This window comes from Schistocerca gregaria, chromosome 6, assembly GCF_023897955.1.
Source record: "Schistocerca gregaria isolate iqSchGreg1 chromosome 6, iqSchGreg1.2, whole genome shotgun sequence".
Classification (NCBI taxonomy): domain Eukaryota; kingdom Metazoa; phylum Arthropoda; class Insecta; order Orthoptera; family Acrididae; genus Schistocerca; species Schistocerca gregaria.
Window position 1 is genome coordinate 428,422,477 of NC_064925.1, and position 27,313 is coordinate 428,449,789.

Here is a 27,313-nt window from a genome sequence, read left to right on the forward strand (position 1 = left end):
CGATTTGAAGTGGAATGATCGTATAAAATTAATTGTTGGTAAGGCGGGTGCCAGGTTGAGATTCATTGGGAGAGTCCTTTGAAAATGTAGTCCATGAACAAAGGAGGTGGCTTACAAAACACTCGTTCGACCTATACTTGTGTATTGCTCATCAGTGTGGGATCCGTACCAGGTCGGGTTGACAGAGGTGATAGAGAAGATTCAAAGAAGAGCGGCACGTTTCGTCACAGGGTTATTTGGTAAGCGTGATAGCGTTACGGAGATGTTTAACAAACTCAAGTGGCAGACTCTGCAAGAGAGGCGCTCTGCATCGCGGTGTAGCTTGCTCGCCAGGTTTCGAGAAGGTGCGTTTCTGGATGAGGTATCGAAAATACAGAGTGTTACAAAAAGGTACGGCCAAACTTCAGAAAACATTCCTCACACACAAAGAAAGAAAATATGCTATGGGGCATGTGTCCGGAAACGCTTACTTTCCATGTTAGAGCTCATTTTATTGCTTCTCTTCAAATCACATTAATCATGGAACAGAAACACACAGCAACAGAACGTACCAACGTGACTTCAAACACTTTGTTACAGGGAATGTTCAAAATGTCCTCCGTTAGCGAGGCATACATGTATCCACCCTCCGTCGCTGGAATCCCTGATGCGCTGATGCAGCCCTGGAGAATGGCGTATTGTATCACAGCCGTCCACAATACGAGCACGAAGAGTCTCTACATTTGGTACCGGGGTAGCGTAGACAAGAGCTTTCAAATGCCCCCATAAATGAAAGTCAAGAGGGTTGAGCTCAGGAGAGGGTGGAGGCCATGGGATTGGTCCGCCTCTACACAATCCATCGGTCACCGAATCTGTTGTTGAGAAGCGTACGAACACTTCGACTGAAATGTGCAGGAGCTCCATCGTGCATGAACCACATGTTGTGTCGTACTTGTAAAGGCACATGTTCTAGCAAAAAAAATGTTCAAATGGCTCTGAGCACTATGGGACTTAACATCTATGGTCATCAGTCCCCTAGAACTTAGAACTACTTAAACCTAACTAACCTAAGGACATCACACAACATGTTCTAGCAGCACAGGTAGAGTACCCCGTATGAAATCATGATAACGTGCTCCATTGAGCGTAGGTGGAAGAACATGGGTGGATTTACATTAGTTAGTATTACATATGTGTGTATGTTGTGTTACGATTTTGGAGGAACTTGTGGCACTGCCTCCTCCAGTGGTCACAGGTTACCTTTTCTGTCGTAACACTTCACATGTATACCGCCACCTTCGAAACGCGTCGTGGAAAAAATAAAACGGTGACTGGTAACAGTAAACGTATTGTTTCATTTAATGTCAGTAACAGTCACGGTAAAGCCTAACCTAAAAATGTTCGCTTTTAAAGAGATCACGAATGTAAAATTAGAGAGATTGGAGCGCGCACGGAGGCTTTCCAACAGTCGTTCTTCCCTCGAACTTTACTCGACTGGAACAGGAAAGGGAGGTAATGACAGTGGCACGTAAAGTGCCCTCCGCCAAACACCGTTGGGTTGCTTGCGGAGTATAAATGTAGATGTAAATACCTTTACTGCTTGCTTAATGTACCGACTAAACAATATTGTGGACAGGTTACAACCTTGTCCGCAGTCCCTTTTCAACTACTTCTGCTGTGTATAATCTTTCGCTCCCTGTATTTCGATTCTGTCCCCTTCAGAACTTGAGAGAGTTAATTAGCCAATAGTGGAACAATAAATACTGAGTCGTTTTGGTGAATATGCTTCCTGACAAAAGTGAATGTTGAGCAGGTCCGCCAACTACGAGTCGTCGACGGGCCGGTGCGAGCTGTCGGACATGGACCGCGTGACGGGCGGCGAGTCGCTGGCGGCGGCGCCGGGACAGGACTACCTGGAGAACCAGTGCGCCGAGGAGCCGGCGCGCCTCTGCGAGTTCCGGCGGGTGGCCGGCCGCGTGCTCAAGACGGTCGACGCCGTCTACCAGGACGTGCACTCGGCCGACGAGTGCCGCGAGCTCTGCCTCACCTCGCCCTTCCGCTGCCGCTCCTACGACTACGGCGAGACGGGAGAGCTCGTCTGCCGGCTCAGCCACCACTCGAGGACGACGCTCACCGACATACAGGTCCGCACATTCCGCCCTCCTCCAGCTTCACACCACTCTCGTCTGATCTCTACGTTGCATTTCGTTCAGTACAGCCTCCACTGTGTCTCCTCTTACTTAAGATTGACACCAAACGCGATACATCTGTAATCGAGCTTGTGTTGCCAGTTCTAGGGTACTGATGAATCTTACTGATTGTATGGGCGTGGTCCATTATCCTCTGTTGTTCCTGACCGACGAAGAAAATCTGCCAGGAAGTTTCAGTCAGCGCACACTCCGCTGCAGAGTGAAAACTTCATACTGGAACAGCGGTGGTGGTGGTGGTGGTGGTGGTGGTGGTGGTGGTGGTTAGTGTTTAACGTCCCGTCGGCAACGAGGTCATTAGAGACGGAGCGCAAGCTCGGGTTAGGGAAGGATTGGGTAGGAAATCGGCCGTGCCCTTTCAAAGGAACCATCCCGGCATTTGCCTGAAACGATTTAGGGAAAAACCTAAATCAGGATGGCCGGAGACGGGATTGAACCGTCGTCCTCCCAAATGCGAGTCCAGTGTGCTAACCACTGCGCCACCTCGCTCGTCTGGAACAGCCTTCAGGCTGTCGCTAAGCCATGGAAGTTTCAGTCAGCGCACACTCCGCTGCAGAGTGAAAACTTCATTCTGGAACAGCGGTGGACGTGGTGGTGGTGGTGGTTAGTGTTTAACGTCCCGTCGACAACGAGGTCATTAGAGACGGAGCGCAAGCTCGGGTTAGGGAAGGAAATCGGCCGTGCCCTTTCAAAGGAACCATCCCGGCATTTGCCTGAAACGATTTAGGGAAATCACGGAAAACCTAAATCAGGATGGCCGGAGACGGGATTGAACCGTCGTCCTCCCAAATGCGAGTCCAGTGTGCTAACCACTGCGCAACCTCGCTCGTCTGGAACAGCCTTCAGGCTGTGGCTAAGCCATGTCTCTGCAGTGTCTTTTCTTCCAGGAGTGCTAGAACTGCACGGTCGGCAGACGAGATTCTGTGATGTTTGGCAGGGGGAGATGAGGTACTGGTGGAAAGCTGTGCGGACGGGTCATGAGTCGTGCTTGGGTAGCTCAGGTGGTAGAACACTTGCCCGCGAAAGGCAAAGGTCCCGAGTTCGAGTCTCCATCCGGCACACAGTTTTAATCTGTCAGGAAGTTTCAAAGGAAACATGTCAAGCTCTCAGGTCTCCAAAGTATAACGCCCTCCTCTGGTGGCATGTCACTGATAAGCCAGGACACTATGACTACTGGCCACCACGAGGTTCGACGCTGCCTGGTGACGTTTCAGGCACTTGACGCCTATGAAAAGTTTGAAAGCGTAGCAGAAATGGATGTGGTATCATCCTAGCGAAAATATGGGCTGCAAATCCAGTGAGATAAGCGAGTTTGTCAAAGTACAGATTATTATTACGCAAAAAGCCTTTGAACGAGTATATGTATGCCCAAAGGAACAGGTACTGCGGCAGACTACAGTCGCTGTGAAATACATAAAATGAAGTGTGTGTGTATGTGTGTGGTTTGGAATCTTATGGGCGCCCAACGGCGACGTTATCAGCGCCCTGACATCGATGAAAACAAACAAAGGTGGATACGAACGAAAAGTGTCACACACGCATGCACACGAAACGACCACACAAGGACTATCGCACAGGCACTCTCACATGCATAAAATCAATTAGGAGGCAAGATAACCAATCAAGAAAGTAAAAGTGGGAAAGCAAACAACAAAAGAGCTAAAAGAACAGCACAGGGAAATGAGACTGGCTGCCCACTTACTAAAAAATTTGGGTGAGCCAGGCACCCCATTGACACATTAAAAATATCTCCCCAAAATCTTGTTAAAATTGTGGGAAAATTCACAGAACTTGAAAATCCTAACCACATTCGTTTGAGCATTGCATAAAAGAGATTGCACATCCGCCGGCAAATCCGCTTCAGTCCGCTGGTCAGCAAATAAAATACAGACCAATAAAATGTGGTGCACCTGATCTGCAGGCCACAAGCACCACACATCGGAGGGTCCTCTCGCCGGAGTAAAAATCGATGCGTCATAGGGCTGTGGCCGATGCGAAGATGAGCAAGGATGACCTCGTCACGTGGACGTGGCTGGAAGGAAGTACGCCACGGCCGAGTTGTGGGCTTAATCACACGGAGCTTGTTGTCGGTCACTTCTATCCACTCATGTTCCCAACAACACAGAACTTTATACAACAGCGAGGTGAGGGCACGCAGTGGGATAGCACACTCAAAGACCTGAAGGTCACGACACGCCTCCTTGGCTTCTCGAGCAGCCCTTCCATTCCCCAGAATTCCCGCGTGCCCTGGTACCCAGCCGAAAGACACGTGCTTCCCCAGTCGCTGTAGCTGGAGGAGGGCATCGTGGATAGTATGGGTTCCTTTATCTGCTGGTACAAACGCTAGAGAGAGTAAAGGGCGCTAAAAGAATCCGAACAGACGAGAAATCTAACACTGGGAGAAAGTCTCCTCTGCTTCAGTGCCCGCAAGATGGCATACAATTCTGCGTCAAAGATAGTAAATTCGGGAAGCACTCTGACCTTGAGGACACGATCCGGGAAGACGACAGAGCAACCAACAGAGTCACCCTGCTTAGACCCATCCGTAAAAACAACTACATGGTCGTAGTGCTGAGATGAAACGGCAGGAAAGACCCGATTAAAAACGGAAGCAGGAATGCTATTTCTCCTGTACCGCACCAAATCTAAAATCCCTCTGGGCCTCTCCAGTAACCAGGGCGGCAGACGGTTAAATCCCTGGATTGGGGTCGTACAGACTCCACACCGAGGGACTCTAGCACACGTCGCACATGCATAAAATGAATTCGCAATTACGAATGAGAACAACCACCAACATGCATGTCCAACGGAACTTTGCATCGTAATGAGAATAACACAGGCACTGCAATATCGTATTTATCTGCCGATACCGGGAAGCGACTTTCAAATACAACGTCTCACCTGTTCGGGAATACACATAATGGATGTACGAGTACAGGTCGCAGACGCTTGATTGGTGACATATGGAAGCTTGGGTCTGGCCGTGAGTCGTGCACGGTTAGCCGAATGGCAAGGCAGCCGCTCGCGATAAGCGGAAAATCCGGGTTCGAGTCGCCCAGCACAAACTTCCATTGTCGCCATTTCATTCTACAGCTGATGGTTGTCCACATTCGCAATTGCGAATACATTTTACGTATTTTATAACGGCTGTGTCGCCGCAGTGCCTGTACCTTTGGACATGCACGCATGTCCAAAAGAACTTTGCATCGTAATAACGCAGGCCCTGCAATATCTTCTATCAGATTGTCCTCATATTTTAGACATATGATGGTAGGATCTATAAAGGCTGGGGAAAGAGGTGCCTTTCTCCTGTGTACTAGGGCACATGGGTATTGCGGGGAACGTAAGGGCGGATGTAGCAGCCAAGGAGGCGACTCTCAGCTACTTCAGGTGCCATCCCTCTATATGCTATCGCCCCGCTATTGAGCAGAGAGTCATGCTTCGATGGGAAGAAAAGTGGCTGAAAGTGACAGACAATAAGTTGCGTCTGGTAAAGTCCACAACGCGGCAGGGGCGTACCTCCTTCGAGTCGTGCAGGTGGGATGAGGTCCTTCGCATAGGACAGAGCCCTATGACACACGGCTTCTTGCTCCGGCTCGAGGACCCTCCAATGCATGGTGCTTGTACCATACAGATCATAGTGCGCCACACATTTTACTAGACTAAGTTTTTATCAGTCCAGAGGGCACCGACTCATTTGCCCTCTATTTTAATTGGCATTCAAGCGAATGTGGTACGACTTTAAAAGTCCCGTACATTGTCTGCGTTGGTCCTCAAACTTGTAGGGAGAAGTTTTTTTTGTGTTAAAAGGGTGTCTGACTCATCCACCTTTTTGTAAGTGGTCGGCCAGTCATATTTCTCTGTGTATTTATTTTAGTGCTTTTCTTGTTTTACCTATGTTTCCATTACAGTTTTAGCACATTTCAGGAATTTTAGGTTATCTTAAGGAATGTCGGGTTCGACGTGGGTGACGTTGGGAGAAAGTGACTGTAGTTCTGTAAGTTCACTCTTCACTGTTTGTGAAATTTTTAGCTATTTTAACCACACTAGTTCCTACTAATTTTCGTACAGGCGATGATAACCTTATCGTTGAACTGTATGTAGTGCGTCTTTTCAAAATTTAGCGATAGAGAATTGGCTAGGCCCATTAACTCCTTTTAAAACTATACTTGATTTTCTGTTTATTGCAACGTTTTTATCAACTGTAAACGAAACAAGCACAGCATCGGGTAATGTAACGAACGAAAGCTCATTAATATATGCAAGAAAAAGAAACTAAGATGAAAACTTGTGGTACACCGCTTGTAATTTGTACGAGGGTTGAATGAAAATGGGTTTCGAAGGGAATATTTTAATAAATCAAACGCAGAAATAACCCTTAGAATATGATCTTTAATTACCAATATTTACTTTTCCACATAATCACCAGCTAATTGGATACATTTCGGCCAACGATGAACAAGTTTTCTGAAGCCGTCACGGAAGAAGTCGACACACTGTTTCCGCAATCACGGTCTCACAGTTAGTTCTCTCTCTCTCTTTTTTTTTTTATATACGATGCCGACTGTGCTTGCAATTTCCCTCTGAGTGATACGACCATCGTCCTGAATCAATCTGTCAACATTTTGCTTGTGAAACTCGGTGGTTGCTGTCACATGACGTCCAACTCATCGTTTGTCACGCAGGTCAGATCTTCCCGCCTCAAAATCTTTAAACTTACTCGCCCAGGGACGCACAGTACTCACATCAACACAATCATTCTCTGATGAATCTCCTTTGGAGTGACACGTTCTGCTGTCAAGAATTCTGTGACTGTACGTTGCTTAAATCGCAATGGCTGGCCGTCTGCACAGGGTTCCATACTTCACACTGTAACAACACAACCGTTCAATGCTAAGGCTTCCCGCCAACTGGAGCTGTAGAGAAGAGACTACGGAACAAGCCAGTACCTGCCGCATACCAATGCTCCCAACTGTTGAGTTACGAAGGTGGAAGCATTACTTTTCAGTCAACCCTCGTACATAGCTGGATGATGACTGACACTTTAATACAACATTCGATGTTTTCTATCAGAGAGATACGATTAGAACCATTTTGCGGCATTTCTTGTTAAGCAACCCAAATGTTTGTTTGAATACCACAGAGGTTTCCTAGGCAGTGTCATATCGGAGACGGCGTGCCCATATCTTCCTCCGAATTTTGAACTGTCTTACTCAGTTATAAGAGGAATTATTGTTTAACATGTAAACCGAACAAAGGTGCAACTCAGCATTTTACACACTAATTTATCACTGCCAGAGGTGAAACAAGTAATAAATGACAGATAACCCCCTCCCCCCCCCCAAACTGATCGAGGATGAACCCTCAAACCATTGGGTTCGTAGTTTGCCACTTTACCATCGAACCGCACAACATTCCCTACTAAACCATAATACTTTAATGAACTTAACAGATATTGATTTTTACACAGCCAAACGCTTTTGACGGATCACGGAAGACATTAGTTGCCTATAATTTACTGAGTAATGAATGAAGTCCAATCTCGTTGTGCGAGTAATTAGCCTTCTCGGTATCGGAACATTTTATAACTCCAAATAGTGACCTTGAAAAGATATTACTTATAGTTATATGGTAGGACATCGATACAAGCGACTTCGACGCATCAAATAATACTGAATTTGGTAATGGAGGAAATGTGGAGTGGAGGGGGAGGAGCTTATAGAGGAAGACCAAGGTTTCGGGCAGCTTCAAATGCGTGTAAAGTGCAGTAGTTACACACATATGTTGAGACTTGCACAATACAGATTGCGGAGACTTGTATCAAACCAGTTTTCGGAGTGAAGACTTCACAAGAGTCAAATGGTTACGAAGCTGTTTGTACGCGACTACGTCAGCTGAGACCACAGGAATGCTGTCCTATCTCGGTTACCGTTCAGCTCTCGGGACTAACAGTACTCGGCGCATACACTGTAGGCCTGCGACAGCTGACAGCGCTCATATCTTTAAACGCCTGTACAGCAACACGGCCCCACACACGTTTCCCTGCAACGCTTCCGTTAGGCGCTACTGAGGCGTGCAGAAACCGCGTCACAGATACGGTCGTCGCTAAACTCTGCGCCCCACACCTTTATCTGTCCTCCGGTGCTTTACGAGCAAACGTTTAAATGATGTATAGTACCTCCCTGCCGATAACAGCAAGACTATGATTAACTGTGCGTAGAGCGAGAGCGATGTGGCTAGCACTGAGTCGAGCTACATTTTGCGAGGGATGAGATGAAGTTAGTTATCTGGATGCTCAGGAAACATTTAAAAAAGTAATAGAACGCCAAGAGTAATCATCCATGCTGTCTCCAAAAAGGATACAAAAGAATAAGTAACAAATTTGTCCTCTGCACGCAGGGTCTCGAATACTTAACAAAATGTTCTGCTATTCTTCCACGCATATACTTCTCCTTTCTCAGACGATCTCGGTCCATGCGTCTCATTCTTGGCATTCACACAGTTCTTTTGCATTAAAAATTGCTAATATCTGTCGTAACGCCAGAGAGAACGCGTCTGACGTCTCTTAGAAGGGTCATCCAGTATGTTCACCGTAGGGAACACGGTGTATCATTTTTATGCCAATATTATAGATTCTCTTGTTCCATTCGCGCGTTGAGCGAGGGAAAAATTTGCCGTTTATACGCGTCTGTACGCGCCCTAACCTCTCATTCGTGAAATACACGATGGTGGCTGGAGAATGGTCGCACGGTATTCCTCGAATTCAGGTTCTCTAAATGTATTCAACAGGGTAACTACGTCGTATTTCTGGGGATTCCGATACACATTGAAGTGCCAAAAAACTGGTACACCTGCCTAATATCGTGTAGGGCCCCCGTGAGCACGCAGAAGTGCCGCAACACGACGTGGCATGGACTCCACTAATGTCGGAGATAGTGCTGGAGGGAACTGACACCATGGATCCTGCAAGGCTGTCCGTAAAACCGTAAGAGTAGGAGGGAGCGGTGATCTCTTCTGAACAGCACATTGCAAGGCATCCCAGACAGGCTCAATAGTGTTCATGTCCGAGCAATTGGGTGGCCAGCGGAAGTGTTTAAACTCAGAAGAGTGTTTCTGGACCAACACCGTAGCAATTCTGTACATGCGGGGTGTCACATTGTCCTGCTGGAATTGCCCTAATCCGTCTGAACCCACAAAGGACACGAATGGATGCAGGTGATCAGACAGAATACTTACGTACGTGTCACCTGTCAGAATCGTTTATAAACGTATCCGGCGTTACATATCACTCCAACAGTATATGCTCCAAATCATTACAGAGCCTCCACCAGTTTGAACAGTCCACTGACACTCAGGTTCCATGGATTCATGAGGTTGTCTCCGTGCACGTCCATCCGCTCGATACAATTTGAAACGAGACTGGTCTGACCAGGTAACAGGTTTCCAGTCATCAACAGTCCAATGTTGGTGTTCAAGAGCCCAGGCGAGGTGTAAAGCTTTGTGTCGTGCAGTCATTAAGTGTACACGAGTGGGCCCCTCGGCTCCGAAAGCCCATGTTTCGTTGAATGGTTCACGCTGACACTTATTGACGGCCCAGCATTGAAATCTTGCAGCAATTTGCGGAATGGTTGCACTTTTGGCCACAGCGATGTCGGAGATTTGGTGTTCACCGGATTCCTGATATTCACGGTACCATCCTGAAATGGTCGTACGGGAAAATCCCCACTTCGTCGCTACCTCGGAGATGTTGTGTCCCATCGCTCGTGCGTCGACTATAATCTACCATTGTATAAGCAGTAACCGATCTAAAAACTGCGTCAGACACTTGTCGTCTTACATAGGCATTGCCGACCGCAGTGCCGTATTCTGCATATTTACAATACTCTGTATTTGAATACGCATGCCTACACCATTTTCTTTGGCGCTTCAGTGTATATTCCCAGAGCATTTTTCTTAATCTAGCATATGCAGCATGTAGCTCTGTTACAATCATGGCAGCCCGTTTCTGAAATCGTTTGCAGCACTGTCAAACTGACAAATTTTCCAAATCCTGGACCATTACTCTAGCGTCTTGTACGGCGATTTCATTAACAGATGGACTGCACTCTCCCAGAACACTTCCCACAAATCTAAGTATTCCATTCGCCTTCCCCACCACTGAGTTTAAGTTTTCGGTTCATTTCACCTCGCTTCTTATTTGTTTATCGTTTGGCACACAATAAGAGGTTTTGAATCGCCTGAATATGTATACCTGCACAATAATTACTAACCTACTACAGATCAACATTTCAACACAGTTCTCCAGAATAATATAACACAGATGACAATAGGTACAGACGAAAACAAGGCCTTTTTATACAGTTTATGGCACCACTCGTCACTGTCAGGAAATATTTGAAAGGACTCTTGCAGTCATGTGCAGGACATATTGACACACCATAATCACTGTTTGTAGCTCTGTACCAGAGTCACAAGATGGTGACGAAAATTTGCTTTACCTCTGCCCATCTTCCATGACCCATTCGAATGCGTTATCACTTTTTATTATTACTATTATGTACACAATGTAATGTCCTCAAGATGTTTAACGCTAATCTCGTAATCGAGTACTATCGGTATCACTGCCTATGTTACACGCTTTGTCTTAGACTTTGCCACGTTTAAAGATAGCTTCCATTCATTGCAGCAAATGAAAATTGTACAAGCCTCCCGCCTTTCCTTATTATTATCTAGGGACAGTACCTTAATGTGGATAACAGCATCATCTGTGATGCAGTTTTTTAAACATGTTGATCCTTCCTAACATCCTTTTTTCTTCCTTGGGGCAACTCAGAGTAACTTTCGTTTTCAGTTGAGCGATCTTCGTTCACTGTAACTACATGGGTTCCGTTGGCTAAAAATCCATCGAGCGGATCGCACATATAAGAAGACAATCCACGTAATGGTAAGCTCACCGTAGAAAATATTTGTCATCCTCACAGAAGAGAACATGGTCACTTTGGAGCACTGAAGATGATGGAGAACTGGTACCAGTTGTTCATGTGACCTTCCACTGCTGATTTGTGGCATTACAGTGAACCGGTGTGTATCTGACGGTCGTATGGAATCAACGCAGTTAGATGAGTCAACTTGCAGATGAGAGAATGACATAATGCTTGGACGTGCGTATGACCACACAATGAATGACGTTGCCCGATTTGCTGGTGGATCAACGTGTAATGTCCAAGTGTGTGCAACAAATGTAACATGGCATGAGAACAGAGGTCCTAATTCGACAGGAACTGTTGCTGCCAGTGAATGCTAGCCCATCTCAACCATTTTGCAAGGAAATGTTGTTACGGAAATTGCATGTAACGGTCAATGGGAGTCGGTACTTCACAAAGACGATTATACGCTGCAGCACATAAAGTTTCACGTCTTCAGTGGGCCAAACAACATAGAAACTGGACAGTAACTGACTGGATGGTGTAGTGTGGTCACACAAGTCGCAATTTTGCGTCTTTTCAAATGAAGCAAGGCATTAAGTGCACTGATGTATTCAGTGGAAGTGTAGTCCAGGGTGGAGATGATTCTGTAATATGCTGGAGGTGTTTTTCGTAGCATTACTTGGGCCTGCTCATTCAGGTTTCTGTGAATATGAAGGAGGAAGTTTATATCAACATTCTCGTTGACCAAGGGTTGTCCTTTTTGCCACATCTTCGTGATGAGTTTACTGTGAAAAAAAAAAAGGTTCAAATGGCTCTGAGGACTATGGGACTTAACTTCTGAGGTCATCAGTCCCCGAGAACTTAGAACTACTTAAGCCTAACTAACCTAAGGACATCACACACATCAATGCCCGAGGCAGGATTCGAACCTGCGACCGTAGCGGTCGCGCAGTTTCACACTGAAGCGCCTAGAACCGCTCGGCCACTCCGGCCGGCTACTGCGGACACTCCTATCTTCCAGGATGACAACATTGGTGTTCAATACGGCTGCATGCATACGTTTCCGGTTTGATGAACACTGAAACACCCTATTGCACCTCGACCTGTAAAATCATCCAATTTGTATCCTGCAGAAAATGTATGGGGCTATTTGAAACCACAGGCGAAAGGTAGCAATCAACATCCTCTAACTTTGGTACCTGTGCAAGATTTAATAAGCTCTGAGTGGCTTTAGCTGGATACTACATAACTGAAGAAACGTGTGGACAGTCTTCCTCGCCGAATTGAAGGAAGCAAGGAAGATTAGGGTTTAATATCCCATGGACAACGAGGCCATTAGACATGGACAACGAGGCCATTAGAGACGGAGCTCAAGGTCGGACCGTTCCACGGATACGGAAGGAAATCGACCACCCTTTCAAAAAACGATCCTGGCATTTGCCTGAAACGATTTAGGGTTATCATCCGACAAACTGAGGCAGTTATCGAAAGTAGACGTGATGTTATGTGGTACACTACTGGCCATTACAATTGCTACACCAAGAAGAAATGCAGATTTTAAACGGGTATTGATTGGACAAATATATTATACTAGAACTGACATGTGATTACATTTTCACGCAATTTCGGTGCATAGATCCTGAGAAATCAGTACCAAGAATAACCACCTCTGGCAGTAATAACGCCCTTAATACGCTTGGGTATTGAGTCAAACAGAGTTTGGATGGCATGTACAGGTACAGCTGACCATGCAGCTTCAACACGATACCACAATAATCAAGACTAGTGACTGGCGTTTTGTGACAAGCCAGTTGCTCGGCCACCATTATCAGAAGTTTTCAATTGGTGAGAGATCTGGAGAATGTGGTGGCCAGGGCAGCGGTCGAACATTTTCTGTATCCAGAAAGGCCCGACAGGATCTGCGACATGTGATCGTGCATTATCCTGCTGAAATGTAGGGTATCGCAGGGATCGAATGAAGGGTAGAGCCACAGGTCATAACACATCTGAAATGTAACGTCCACTGTTCAAAGTGCCGTCAGTGCGAACAAGAGGTGACCGAGACGTGTAACCAATGGCACCCCAGTCCATCACGCCGGGTGATACGCCAGTATGGCGATGACGAATACACGTTTCGAATGTGAGTTCACCGCGATGTCGCCAAACACGGATGCGACCATCATGATGCTGTAAACAGAACCCGGATTCATCCGAAAAAATGACGTTTTTCCATTCGTGCACCCAGGTTCGTCATTGGTTGCACCATCACAGGCGCTCCTGTCTGTGATGCAGCGTCAAGGGTAACCGCAGCCATGGTCTGATAGTCCATGCTGCTGCAAATGTCGTCAAACCGTTCGTGCAGATGGTTGTTGTCTTGAAAACGTCCCCATCTGTTGAGTCAGAGATCGAGACGTGGCTGCACGATCCGTTATAGCCATGCGATAAGATGCGAGTCATCTCGACTGCTAGTGATACGAGGTCGTTGCGATCCAGCACGGGGTTCCGTATTACCCTCCTTAACCCACCGATTCCATATTCTGGTAACAGTCACTGGATCTCGACCAACGCGAGCAGCAATGTCGCGATACGAGAAACCGCAATCGCTAGAGGCTACAATCCGACCTTTATCAAAGTCGGAAACGCGATGGTACGCAATTGTCCTCCTTACACGAGGCATCACATCAACGTTTCACCAGGCAACGCCGGTCAACTGCTGATTGTGTATGCGAAATCTGTTGGAAAATTCCCTCATATCAGCACGTTGTAGGTGTCGCCACCGGTGCCAACCTTGTGTGAATGCTCTGAAAAGCTAATCATTTGCATATCACAGCATCTTCTTCCTGTCGGTTAAATTTCGCGTCTGTAGCACGTCATCTTCGTGGTGTAGCAATTGTAATGGCCAGTAGTGTATTTGCGTTATGACCCCAGGGACGCCGAAATTTTTAGCCCTGCGTGCAAGGTACTAGTACGTTCTCCTCTGTTTCGGAACGACCATACGCTGCAAAGCGTCTCAGGTAGACGATACTATGGGTTGCCTTCTGCACGCATCACGAGATTGGTCCACTGCACGCTGCTCAGCCTCAGTGACTGCTGGCGCGGCAGTAACTCTGCCCGCTTCTCCTGCAGGAGCCGTACCTGGTGGTGGCCGAGGCTGCGACGTACGAGCTGCGCGCCTGCTACAACGTGACGGTGGAGTGCGGCGCCGGCGACATGGTGGCGCGAGTGCGCTCCAGCTCTCTCTTCAGCGGCCGGCTGTACGCGCGCAACGGGCCCCGCGCCTGCGCCACCACTGTGCGCTCGTCGCTCTTCTTCGAGCTGCGCATGCGCTACGACGACGTGGAGTGCGGCGTGCGTCGGCTGGCCGCGGGCCGCTACGTGGCCGACGTCGTCGTGCAGCACCACGCCGCTGTCCTCACCTCGGCCGACCTGGGGCTCGCGCTCGCCTGCCAGTACGACCTCACCAACAAGAGCGTCAGCAGCGAGGCCGACCTCAGCGTGCGCGGAGACGCCAGGTGCGCACCACACCGCCCCCTACCTCGCCCTGCGCCTTTCGCACCGTACTTTTCTAACTGTAACAGTTCCTCACTGATCACGCCTCTTCTACCTACCTACTCACAACACCACCTGTTCGGGTTCGAGGCACTCGCACACCAGCGATATACCGCTGGCACTCTCGTCAGCAACATCGAGTCCAATTAATCGCTCTCTTCCACCCTAGCGCACGCGAGCAATTTGCTTAGCAGTTTCGACCAATATTCGTGAATCATCTTGAAGTACTGTCAAGAAATAATTAACTGCTAAGTTTAACATAAGTGATCAGCATATACTAAGTAATGCTCGTAAAAAAAGACAAAAAAAGAGAGTAGAAATTAATTATATTTGCTTTGGAAAGCTCTTCTTGTTAACAGTATTACTGAATATATCACATTTTTTTTAACAAACGCAAAGTGTGCCAGTCTGTAATTCCCAGATATATCTTAAGGTCCTCCATTTATTTTTCATTTACTTGTCTTGACATTGTCTTGAAAGGAGGATATAAGATGAACATCAACAAAAGCAAATCGAGGATAATGGAATTTAGTCGAATTAAGTCGGGTGATGCTGAGGGAATTACATTAGGAAATGAGACACTTAAAGCAGTAAAGGAGTTTTGCTATTTGAGGAAAAAAATAACTGATGATGGTCGAAGTAGAGAGGAAATAAAATGTAGACTGGCAATGGCAAGGAAAGCATTTCCAAAGAAGAGAAACTTGTTAACTTCGAGGATAGATTTAAGTGTCAGGAAGTCGTTTCTGAAAGTAGTTGTATGGAGCGTAGCCACGTATGGAAGTGAAACATGGACGATAACTAGTTTGGACAAGAAGAGAATTGAAGCTTTCGAAATGGGGTGCTACAGAAGAATGCTGAAGATTAGATAGGTAGATCACATAACTAATGAGGAGGTATTGAATAGAATTAGGGAGAAGAGGAGTTTGTGGCACAACTTGACGAGAAGAAGGGATCGGTTAGTAGGACATGTTCTGAGGCATCAAGGGATCACAAATTTAGTACTGGAGGGCAGCGTGGAGGGTAAAAATCGTAGAGGGAGACCGAGAGATAAATACACTAAGCAGATTCAGAAGGATGTAGGTTGCAGTAGGTACTGGGAGATGAAGAAACTTGCACAGGATAGGGTAGCATGGAGAGCTGCATCAAACCAGTCTCAGGACTGAAGACCACAACAACAACAACAACAACAACAACAACAACATAGTTTAACGAGAAGATGTTTTATTCATGATGGTTTGGGAACAGCGCGGCTGTCTTCGTTAATACCGCTGGAAACAAATTGCAACCGGTCAAGCACCTCCACGTTCTGAACGAATGATTTCGTGGTAACTAGTTTAGGGGTTAGATACGTCGTCAGACGGGAGCGAAAATTTTTCCTACAAATTAAAAATCCTCGCCGCCCTCTGACGACGTATCTAAATTCAAAATTACTCACGAAGAAATAAATCATCCATTTAAAAAGTGTGTACCTGGCTGTTTGCAATTTTTTCTTCAGTGGTATTTAATTACAAGTATTTAAGCCATTTATATCTACATCCACATACATACTCCCGCAAGCCGCAGTGCATGGCGGAAGGTTCTGGATGTTTCTATGAAAATGTTATCAACAGCTGTGCTGCAGGTTGCTCTGACTCTATTCAAGGGAGAGATAGCTCGAAACTGCAAGGGACTGGAATACATTTCATGGAGAAGCATGCTTTTGAAATCCAGTTAGTATTACCCCATTCACTACATAAGTTAAAAAGGTTGATAAAGGGTTAAGTAGTTTAATGACTAACTCACAATCACCACCTGGAGCCCTGTACATTATCATTATAACCATTCACTTTCTATGGATTTCTGTTCCACGGCACAAGCTTCAAATTGCTGGCCTCTGAATAATCCGAGATTATCAGCGCTTTTATATCTCTATCAGTTTTTAAATTGATAGCTCCTGCTTTGACTTTACTTCTCAGGCCGCTTCATAGTCCTGGAATAACTCTATAAATTCTAATGTGGACTATACATTCCATGGGGTCATTCGTTAATCGAACAAAAGTACACGACACCATGCTTACTGTACAAACGGATCGCAGCCAGTCAGCAATATAGTTGCAGGCGGGCGATTAGCCACAGGCGAACCATCGGATCACCAGGGAATTTCGTGCAATCATAGATCCAAAGCTGTGATCTGAGCAAACACATGCTATCTACCTTTAGATAGCGAATTTGTTGTCCGAATGCTACAGATGGGTCGACTGTGTGTGGGGCCCTTCCACTAACACTCACCAACAGTATACTTTCACTTCTCCATGCAGTTTTCTACTCACCTCGATCTTACTATAAAAAAAAAGAAATCAAGTCTGAGGTGAATCCTGCAGTTTTCTCGCTGTGACTGACAGACAGTATGTTTTCAGTATACTTCTGTTTGGAAAACTACCAAACACATGGTGAACAACTTCAGTCGTTGAAACAACTGCGCAAAATGGCATTGTCACCTCGGCTATAACTCGAAAAGTACTGTTAGGAAACAAAATGTTCAAATCAATATAGAAGCTAGAGATTATCTTTGGAATAGAAACATATGATCGCTGACGTCAGCACTGAGATATGGCAAACAAGCTTCAGAGACGCCTCCGTACCCGAGGACACTAACCACGCCTGTATGTTGGCCCTCGACTCGGAGGTACGCCGGTTCGAATCTTGGTGGTAGAAAATTTTCACTGCCAGTATCTGGCTAGGAAGAGTAGGAGAGGCGTGGCGCAAAGTTGTTGATCAACAGTCTTTGATCCAGTGCCCTGGGTTAAATTGCCAAACCTCTCCGAAGTGTCTCATAAAGAGAGAATATGTGACACTGCTGATGGTGATACATCCTTCGCATAGTGACATTCAGCTCGGCGGTCTGCCTTGATGCTATTCGGGAGAAGTAGGTTGTTGCCGGCACCAGGTTTCATTCTCTCCCTTCCCTTCATCCCCAAGAACAGGAACCCATACAACACAGTCATCCACACGACACACATACAAACTAGTTACTTCGCAACAGGTCCGAGTAAGGCAATGGCAATCAATCTCCCCTAGGACCACGTCTAGTGCGGCATACAAGATTCCTGCATCTACTCTCCTACCATCATTCCGTAAGTATGGGCAACTTTGATTTTGAGGCCAGTTGTAGTCAACTGATCAATAGGCATGGCAGGTTAAGTGGAGACATACAGTACACTAGTAAGTTAAACGTAGCACATAAACCACGAGCTACAGGAGCTAATACGCATCAGGAACCGTAAAGTGTCAATGGTCCAGCATTGTCCACAACACATTGAGTACACGACATGTTCTCTTCCTGTCGGTCGAAACGTACGGTGACAGCACCTGTCCACAGATGTTCCGCAGCTACACATGGTATTTATTTTATTTACTCATATTTCCTTTTTTCGATTAGTTAAGGGATCACAGCCCCTCTGTCGCTCGCGTATGCAGCCAAACTTGAAGGCATTGCTGTGTACAAGAATGAGCGCTTGAGATTGAGGCTCCGACTGCGAAACTAATCGTGAAATTATTTAACATGAGTAAATAAAAAAGTAAAGACGAAGTGTGGTGTCACTGCCAGGCACCACACTTGCTAGGTGGTAGCCTTTAAATCGGCCGCGGTCCGTTAGTATACGACGGAGCCGCGTGTCGCCACTATCAGTGATTACAGACCGAGCGCCGCCATACGGCAGGTCTAGAGAGACTTTCTAGCACTCGCCCCAGTTGTACAGCCGACTTTGCTAGCGATGGTTCACTGTTTACATACGCTGTCATTTGCCGAGACGACAGTTTAGCATAGCCTTCAGCTACATCATCCGCTACGACCTAGCAAGGCGCCATATTCAGTTACTATTCTGAACAGATAATATTGTGAATCATGTACCGTCAAGAGCGAAGTTCATCATTAATGGATTAAAGTTCAGTATGAAATTAATTACGTCCGTTTTCTGAATTCTAATTCCTTGTCATGTTCCAGACCTCAGTTCAGTATAGTTCTTCTCTCCTCACGCCAGCCTGCGTGAGCTAAAACGCGTGTATTTCGGCCTCCTCTAGTAACACGGTGTTGGCTCTTCTGCCAAGACAACACTAAGTGTAGACTGAGGACTTATATTCCCAAAGCAAATCCCTGCAAATTGTTGCATTCAGGAATTTGTACGTGCGTCACTGATATTTTAGTGACAGGTCTCTACGATTCTTCGTTTCTTGGGATGGGTTGTTTGGGAGAAGAGACCAAGCAGCGAGGTCATCGGTCTCATCAGATTAGGGAAGGACGAGAAAAGAAGTCGGCCGCACCCTTTCAAAGAAACCATCCCGGCATTTGCCTGGAGCGATTTAGGGAAATCACGGAAAACCCAAATCAGGATGGGCGGACGCGAGATTGAACCGTCGTCCTCCCGAATGCAAGTCTAGTGTGCTAACCACTGCGTCACCTCGCTCGGTTTCGTTTCTTGAAGTGTAGTTTTACGTTTCTGAACGTTTAAAGGAAGTCGCCTCTTATGCAGCACTTTGAAATGCTATCAAGATCTGATTGGATATTTGTGCTGCCTTTCCAACAGTACTTCATTTTTATAAATAACTTCTTCAGCCACAAGGAGTCTGAAGTTACTATTAATACTGTCCACACAATACGAACATCAAGGATCCCAACACACTTCCCTGGAGCAGGCCTGGTGCTGCTTCTGCTTTCGTCGATGTCTCTCCACACTCCCTCCCACGAAGTCCCCAGTGCAGTGAGGGCTGTGTGCTGTCGGCAGGCCGGCGCTGAGCGAGGACGCCGTGGTGGAGTCGCCGTCGGTGGCGATGCGCGTCACGGACCGCCGCGTGTCCGACCGGCCGCTGCCCGCCGCCCAGGTGGGCGACCCCCTGGCGCTCAGGTTCAGCATCCTCGACCCCAGCTCGCCCTTCGACATCTTCGTGCGCGACCTGGTCGCCATGGACGGCGTCGGCAACAGCGAGATCCTGCTCATAGACTCCGACGGCTGCCCCACCGACCACGCCATCATGGGGCCCATCTTCAGGAGTATGGACACGCAAAAGGTACGCCACACACACTGCAGTGCGCAGGGTACTTCGTGCCGCTGCTGGAGATTTTCTACCCTGTTCCAGTCGCGGGCTGGGTGTGAGAAAAGCACTGCCCTTTTATTGTTCTGTGCGTGCTCAAAATCATTCTCTTTCTTCTTTGGTTTGTGTGTCTTGCGACAGGCGTCGATCAGGAGCTGTCCTGTTCCCTACGCCCTGTGCTTCTTCCTTCGCCTGCTGCTAACTTCGCCCATGTTTCATATCATCTATCATTCAAGTCTCCTTCCTCCTCTTCCTCTATTCCCTGAAATCTTTCCTCGAATGACTGACTCTCCACTCCAGGCAATTTCCTCGCAATATATGTCTCATACAAGATGTTTTCCCTAAGTTCTCTTTCTTATCATATTATATGTTCTGCATCCTGAATGACATCCTCTCTATGGATCTACTGGAACTAAGAGTACACCTAATGTAATCCGATCTAATATGATAAGTACTTTTTCATTCGTTATTCTGTCAATACATTTCGATTTTGGCATTTTCACCCACAAACACATTTCAAAACTCTCCAAGTAGTTTTCCTCTTTCTTCCTGATTTCCCATGATAAGCTGCCATTAGATTCTCTACATCCTATATCTGGGTACTATCTTTCTTAGTTATTCAAAACTAGATATGATTGTCTCAATGGGAATTCCGCGATCGTTCATTAAATAAAATATGGCCTTTCAGTCTTCGATCGCTATTCTTTATTTTCAATTACCGATTTCAGGCTAGCTGCCCATCTTCACATCTGTTAGACAAAGTTAAAAATGTAATTATGAAGAGAGATACAGTCAGTGATAGAAATATCTTAGTTTACAAAAAGAAATTTGGAATGTATTCTTTTTGTAAACTAAGATATTTCTATCACTAACTGTATCTCTCTTATTAATTACATTTTTAACTTTGTCTAACAGATCTGAAGATGGGAAGCTATCCCGAAACAGGTAATTGAAAATAAAGAATAGCGATCGAAGACTGAAACGCCATATTTTATTTCTTAGTTCTATTGGAATTCTTTTTGCAGTCAACAAATCCTTCACCTTTCTAATGTTTTTACTCAGATACTTTCTAATTGCTGCCTTCACACAGCTTCCATTTTCAGTTACAAAACTTCTCAAGTAGCTAAAATATTTCAGCAGTGGCGAACACTTTCCTTCAGATCTTGACGAATATGCAGGTTTTTTTACTCATCACTTTAGTCTTTCTAGTGTTTATTTTCATTCCATACTCCTTGCCCCTTTTTTATAGCCCTCCCAGTAATAAATTGTAGTTCTTCCTCCAATTCATCCAGTACTGCTTGATCATCTTTTTCCGTTCAGCTCCTACTGTTCACGTTTTTTCCGATGCTCTGTCAATTTCTCAGGATATATATTGAAAAGCACTGATGAGAAACAACTCCTTTGTCTACCATCTCCTGCAATGACTATCTCATCCGCTTCTTCATCGCTAGTCCTTGTTATCAAATTCTGTCTTGTGCAGAGTTCTTTTAAGTCTTATATCTTTCCGGTCGATATCATATTATTTTACGGTCTTCAGGACACTCGATCACACTGTTTCAAACGCCTTTTTTCTAGTCAACGCAACATACGTACACATTCCTGTTATTCCTGTTAACTAGTAGCATTCTTTGTCTTACCATCCTCCAATATCCAATAGTATATCGCCTTCCTTTTCCTCTGCCTCTGCTGAATCCAAACGGATCCTCCCCTACGTTTCCTTCATTTTCCTTTCCAATCATCAAAGTAAAAGGTTATCGTAATGTGGCTTACAAAATTATTTGTCCCATACTCTTCGCATTGTTCCTGTTGTATTCGTCTGGTAATGGGACTAGTGCAGTAGTCACTAGATTTTCAGGCCAAACTCCGTCGTCATAGATCCCAATGATGAGGTTGGGTATTTTCCTAATAACTTTAGAGATTTAGCTGGTTTTTATCAGAGTCCATCGCCATCCTCTTTCTGAAGTCCTTAATGGCCTCTCTAAATTACATCACAGTATCATTGGCGCACAGTCGATTGAGTCAAATTTCACTTCATGTTTCAATCTTAGTCGTCCAATGCGTCGTAAAGTCTCTTATATTAGTCTCTTTACCCTCAAGCGAAATTTAGTATAGCGGGACGGGAGCAGTCGCACAACCTTCTTTAAACATTGTTTTTTTTTTTTTTTAAATTTACCTAACAGGATTTCACGAGAATAACTTTTCTCTCTCCGCAAAACGTTGCACTTACGTTTCCCAAGCATCTATATAACATTTCGTATTATCCACAGCAACTTGTTACTATCCCAGTAGGTGTATCTGAATTCCCCGATGGGTGTTGTCATATTCGTTTGAGGAGGACTATAAATGCTGAAGCAGAAATGTGTAATCGATCATATTATCGTCTGGATTGTGACTTCCTTGCCCTTTCCTGTTTAAGACTATCTAATCATGCAATGCTCCCGTATGTGTAAGCAAACAGTAGGTAATTGGTAAATTTGTATCTCAATACGCATCAGAACTCCTTCAGTTGCGTCTGCAATGAAACAGTAGATATATTTCAAGTACAGTCGATCTTCATCTCCTCAACTTCGCTCAAGCGACTTGAATCCTCTCAAAATGTTATATGTTACATTATTCTAAAACCAACAGAATGTTTAAATCTGAAACTAAATTTGTTGCATTTCGGTGAAGCGTTGCGGTCTAGCTTTATACGAGGTGTAATCAAAAAGTAAGGGGAGTTTTTGTTTTGCTTAAAGAATCTTTATTTATTCATCAACATTAACTTTGTCCCCTTCAAAGCAATCACCCTCAGATATAACCCACTTGGGCCAGCATTTTTTCAATCTTGGAAGCACTTCTGGAACCAACTTCTCATTATGGTGTTCAACTCCTACAGTGATCCTGTTTTTATCTCGTCAATGGTAGTAAAACAATGTTCTTTTATTGTTCTCTTCAGCCTTGGAACAGCAAGAAGTCGCAGGAGGTAATATCCGGCGAACACGGTGGGTGAGGCAACATAACGGTTTCTTTTGACAAAAAAATGGCGAACAGGCATTGAGATGTGAGTGGGAGCATTTTCGTAATGGAATTCAATGAGTGGATTTGTCCCAATTCCGGTCATTTTCTCCTGATTGCTTCAGGCAGACTGCGCATAACTTCCAACTATTATTCCTTATTGACCATGCGACCATAAGACAGGAACTCATGATACTCTACCCCACTGAGAGAGGAACATTGACATGTGATCGAACTTGTCGAGTTTTTTCGGTCTTGGCTCTTCAGGAACTTTGCATTGGGACGATTGTGCCTTGGTTTCAACGTCATATCCGTATACATATGTTTCATCACCTGTTAAAACCCTTGTTCAGAAGTTCTGGATCGTTATCGATTTCAGTCAGCAATTCGTGAATGATGTCTACGCGCACTCGTTTGTAGACGAAATTCAACAGTTTCGAAAGAAATGTTGCATGCAAAACATGCGAAAAATTGTTAGCATGGGCCAGAAGATATGCCGACATTATCAGCAACCCCTCTGATCGTGGTTCGGCGATTTTCCAGAACCATTTTCTTTATTCCTTCCACATTGTCGTTAGTAATAGATGTGCTAGGGCGTCCAGGCCAGTCGTCGTCTTCAAAGTCTTCTCGACCGTCTTTGGAACGGTAGCACCACTCGTGAACTTTTGGATCACATTTGAGGAAGTGGAGAAAATGGTCAATAGATTGCAGTGCAATAAAGCAGCTGGGGTGGATTAAATTAAGTCAGAACTCATCAAATACAGTGGAATGTCAGGTCTTAAACGGCTACACAGGATAATTGGAATGGCCTGGGAGTCGGGACAGGTTCCATCAGACTGGACAAAAGCAGTAATCACACCAATCTTTAAACACGGAAACAGGAAAGATTGTAACAACTACAGAGGTATCTCTTTAATCAGCGTTGTGGGTAAAATCTTCTCAGGTATTGTTGAAAGGAAAGTGCGAGTATTAGTTGAGGAACAATTGGATGAAAATCAATGTGGGTTTAGGTCTCTTAGAGCTTGTCAGGACCAGATCTTTAGCTTACGGCAAATAATGGAGAAGTGTTATGAGTGGAACAGGGAACTGTATCTATGATTTATAGATCTAGAAAAGGCATATGACCGGGTTCCTAGGAGGAAGTTATTGTCTGTTCTACGAGATTATGGAATAGGAGGCAAACTTTTGCAAGCAATTAAAGGTCTTTACATGGATAGTCAGGCAGCAGTTACAGTTGACGGTAAATTGAGTTCATGGTTCAGAGTAGTTTCAGGGGTAAGACAAGGCTGCAACCTGTCTCCACTGTTGTTCATATAATTTATGGATCGTATGTTGAAAACAATAGACTGGCTGGGTGAGATTAAGATGTGTGAACACAAAATAAGCAGTCTTGCATATGCGGATGACTTAGTTGTGATGGCAGATTCGACTAAAAGTTTGCAAAGTAATATTTCAGAGTTGGATCAGAAATGTAAGGACTATGATATGAAGATTAGCATCTTCAAAGCGAAAGTAATGTCAGTGGGAAAGAAATATAAACGGATTGAGTGCCAAATAGGAGGAACAAAGTTAGAACAGGTGGGCGGTTTCAAGTACTTGCATGTTCTCACAGGATGGCAACATAGTGAAAAAACTGGAAGCGAGGTGAAGCAAAGCTAATGCAGTGAGCGCTCAGCTACGATCTACTCTTTTCTGCAAGAAGTAAGTCAGCACCAAGACTAAGTTATCTGTGCACTGTTCAATCTTTCGACCAACTTTGTTGTATGGGAGCGAAAGCTGGGTGGATTCAGGTTACCTTATCAACAAGGTTGAGGTTACGGATATGAAAGTAGCTAGGATGACTGCAGGTACTAGTAGATGGGAACAATGGCAGGAGGGTGTTCACAATGAGGAAATCAAAGAAAAACTGGGAATGAACTCTATATATGTAGCAGTCAGGGCGAACAGGCTTAGATGGTGGGGTCATGTTACAGGCATGGGAGAAGCAAGGTTACCCAAGAGACTCATGGGTTCAGCAGTGGAGGGTAGGAGGAGTCGGGGCAGACCAAAGAGAAGGTACCTGGATTCGGTTAAGAATGATTTTGAAGTAATAGGTTTAACATCAGAAGAGGCACCAATGTTAGCACTGAATAGGGGATCATGGAGGAATTTTATAAGGGGGCTATGCTCCAGACTGAACGCTGAAAGGCATAATCAGTCTTAAATGATGATGATGAAACCAGATTCGCCAGAAACCACTGTCAAAATTTCCAATGCGGTGCTGAACACTTTGTTTCCTCTTTCGAGGAAAATTTAATGCAAATTCTGTAATCCATCTTTTGCAAAAGTAGAAATTAGACGACCACTCGAAAACACAACCTTTTCGACTGTCAACAATATATTAAATGTTCAAAACAGCTGAAAATGTTAACATACATCAGGAACAAGTGTGCTAACGAGATAATAAAAAAAATTCTGATAACAGGACGTATGAAGCCCGCGAAATTAAAAAATCCCGTTAATTTTTGATGAGACCTCGTGTGTCTTGTATGGTAAGCGTACTGATAACATAAATACCTGTCGCTGCTATACTCGTTAGATCTTATGATGCCTAAAGAGCTTAAAGTGGTCATGAGTTTTAAGAAACTAATATACCGGTTTATATAATTTGGTTCCTTAATAATTCGAGCGGGCTCGCCTGTTTAGCGCAAGCTACTATACAGCAACCTGATTAGGGAACCAGTGATCGAAAATGCGATGTAGTCGCGACAAGCAGTACTATTGAAGCACTGCGGCTCTTATTATAGATGTAAAACTTGTTTCCTCTACAGCAGACGTATTTTCCGTACTTTACGCAAACAGCTCTATAATTGAATTTGCACCATTTCAAAGGGCTGCCGTCTGAGAGTACCAGTTAATTCGGCGAAATTACGCCGGAGCAATAAAAGAAACTAGATTCACTAGTGGAATTCTGTCTCCGAGTTGGCTGCCCCATAGCATGACGGAACGTCTTGCGGAAAGGGAACTCGACAGAGGTTCTGGAGGAGCCTCATCACGGCTAGTGCGGCACGGCTAAGGCGTAATCGCCGGCTCCTCGGCGCCACTAACAAACTGCTGCACGTGAGACGGCCAGAGAGCCCCGGGACGACTCCCAATTTGCGGCAACAGCTGGCCGAGCTTCGTGCAAGCTCGTGCTCGTTATCGCAGTTGCCGGGCGAGAGATGCCTGCACAGCTGCGTGACTCGCAATAGAGACGGCCACGCAAACGGCGGGGTCACGCAATTACACCGGGCATCGGCAGCACAAAGGAATTGGTGCAGCTGGCTTTGGGAAATAGACAGCCGAAAATTGCCACCAAATTCTTGCGCCCGGCCAGTGCCGGTCAAAGCAGCGAGCTCGTCACGTACGGTATGGTCGCTGACTCGTATATTTCTTGAGGGCGCGCCCACTAGTAATTCTGTACAATTGTGAAACCCATGGGAGTCAGGTGCGAGAAGCGAAAGCCGGGCACGATAAATAGCACACCTGCCGAGAAAGGCAGTGAGTGCCTCGGAAACTGTAAGAAAACAAGAGTCATCGATGACCAGAGATGGGCACTCCTGCACTTGGTGTCACTCGTTCAGCTTACGGCGCTGCCAGAATTCATCAGAATAAATTGCAGACAAATTATTTCTCGAGCAACGTAAATATCCTTTACATTTTCACTTATAGGGCTTCCTTGTCAAGTCTTAAGTAAGATCGTGGTCGGGTTAATCAGTAAAAAAACTTTGTTGGCAAAAACTAAAACATATACACATAACACATATGAACAAAAATGCAATTACAGTTAATAGTAAGCCCAGTCACCCGTAGCGTAGATAATTGCTTGTCATCTTCAACGCATGCTTGAAACCAAGTTTCCGCGTATTCACGTGGAAGAGACTTCCAAATGCTTCGAATCTGGTTGACAGATGTTTCAAAACGAAGATCTTATTTCAGTGCAATTTCTTTTTTAATTTCATTTTGGGACCTTTGGGGTGGCGACGCTTAAGCTGCACTCTCTTCTTGTGTACCTCAATCAAGAATTCAATATCTTTTACCATTTGTGGGTAACGGCGACCACGCTCTAACTTAACAGACTGTATGTGGAAAGGTAGAACATACTTGGCATTAGCAATCACAATCGCTACTTGTAGAAAAGGAATACTGCTGAGGTTGGACATAAAAACAGCATACTCTCACGGTGTATACAATGTGCAAGAACACAAACTTAACAAAATTGTCTTACAACGAGACCCATCAGCAACCGGATTTTTGTAATTTTTTATATTTATGGTACGTGAAGTTCAGAACTAAAATGTCAATCAGTCAAAGCAGTTCGATGCAACCTTAAATAATTCTCGAAAAAATCGATTTTCACGCTGGACATCATAGCTCACCCAGTAGCGTCGGAGAATGGTAACGGTAGTGAACGGATCGCTGGTTCGAATCTCGATATTGTGTTTTTCTTTCATTTTACTTTTTTCATTCTTGTCGAATACCTACATAATTAAAACGTAAAATTCATCAAATATATGCTAATTAACACATATCTAATCATCATTTTTTATGAAAAATTTATGTCTTTTTGGT

At 45.2% G+C, this 27,313-nt stretch overlaps 2 protein-coding genes across 4 annotated transcripts in view; one reads left to right on the plus strand and one right to left on the minus strand.

The window, feature by feature from the left end:
* The window catches only part of LOC126277975 (autophagy-related protein 16-1-like), an 865,117-nt gene that overhangs the window by 676,927 nt on the left and 160,877 nt on the right, over window positions 1-27,313 (minus strand). The window lies entirely within an intron of this gene.
* The window catches only part of LOC126277974 (uncharacterized), a 207,627-nt gene that overhangs the window by 173,932 nt on the left and 6,382 nt on the right, over window positions 1-27,313 (plus strand). Inside the window, exons 5-7 of the mRNA XM_049977630.1 lie at window positions 1,793-2,123; window positions 14,240-14,625; window positions 19,423-19,705. Coding sequence (XP_049833587.1) covers window positions 1,793-2,123; window positions 14,240-14,625; window positions 19,423-19,705 — 1,000 coding nt within the window. The remainder of the gene's footprint in view (window positions 1-1,792; window positions 2,124-14,239; window positions 14,626-19,422; window positions 19,706-27,313) is intronic.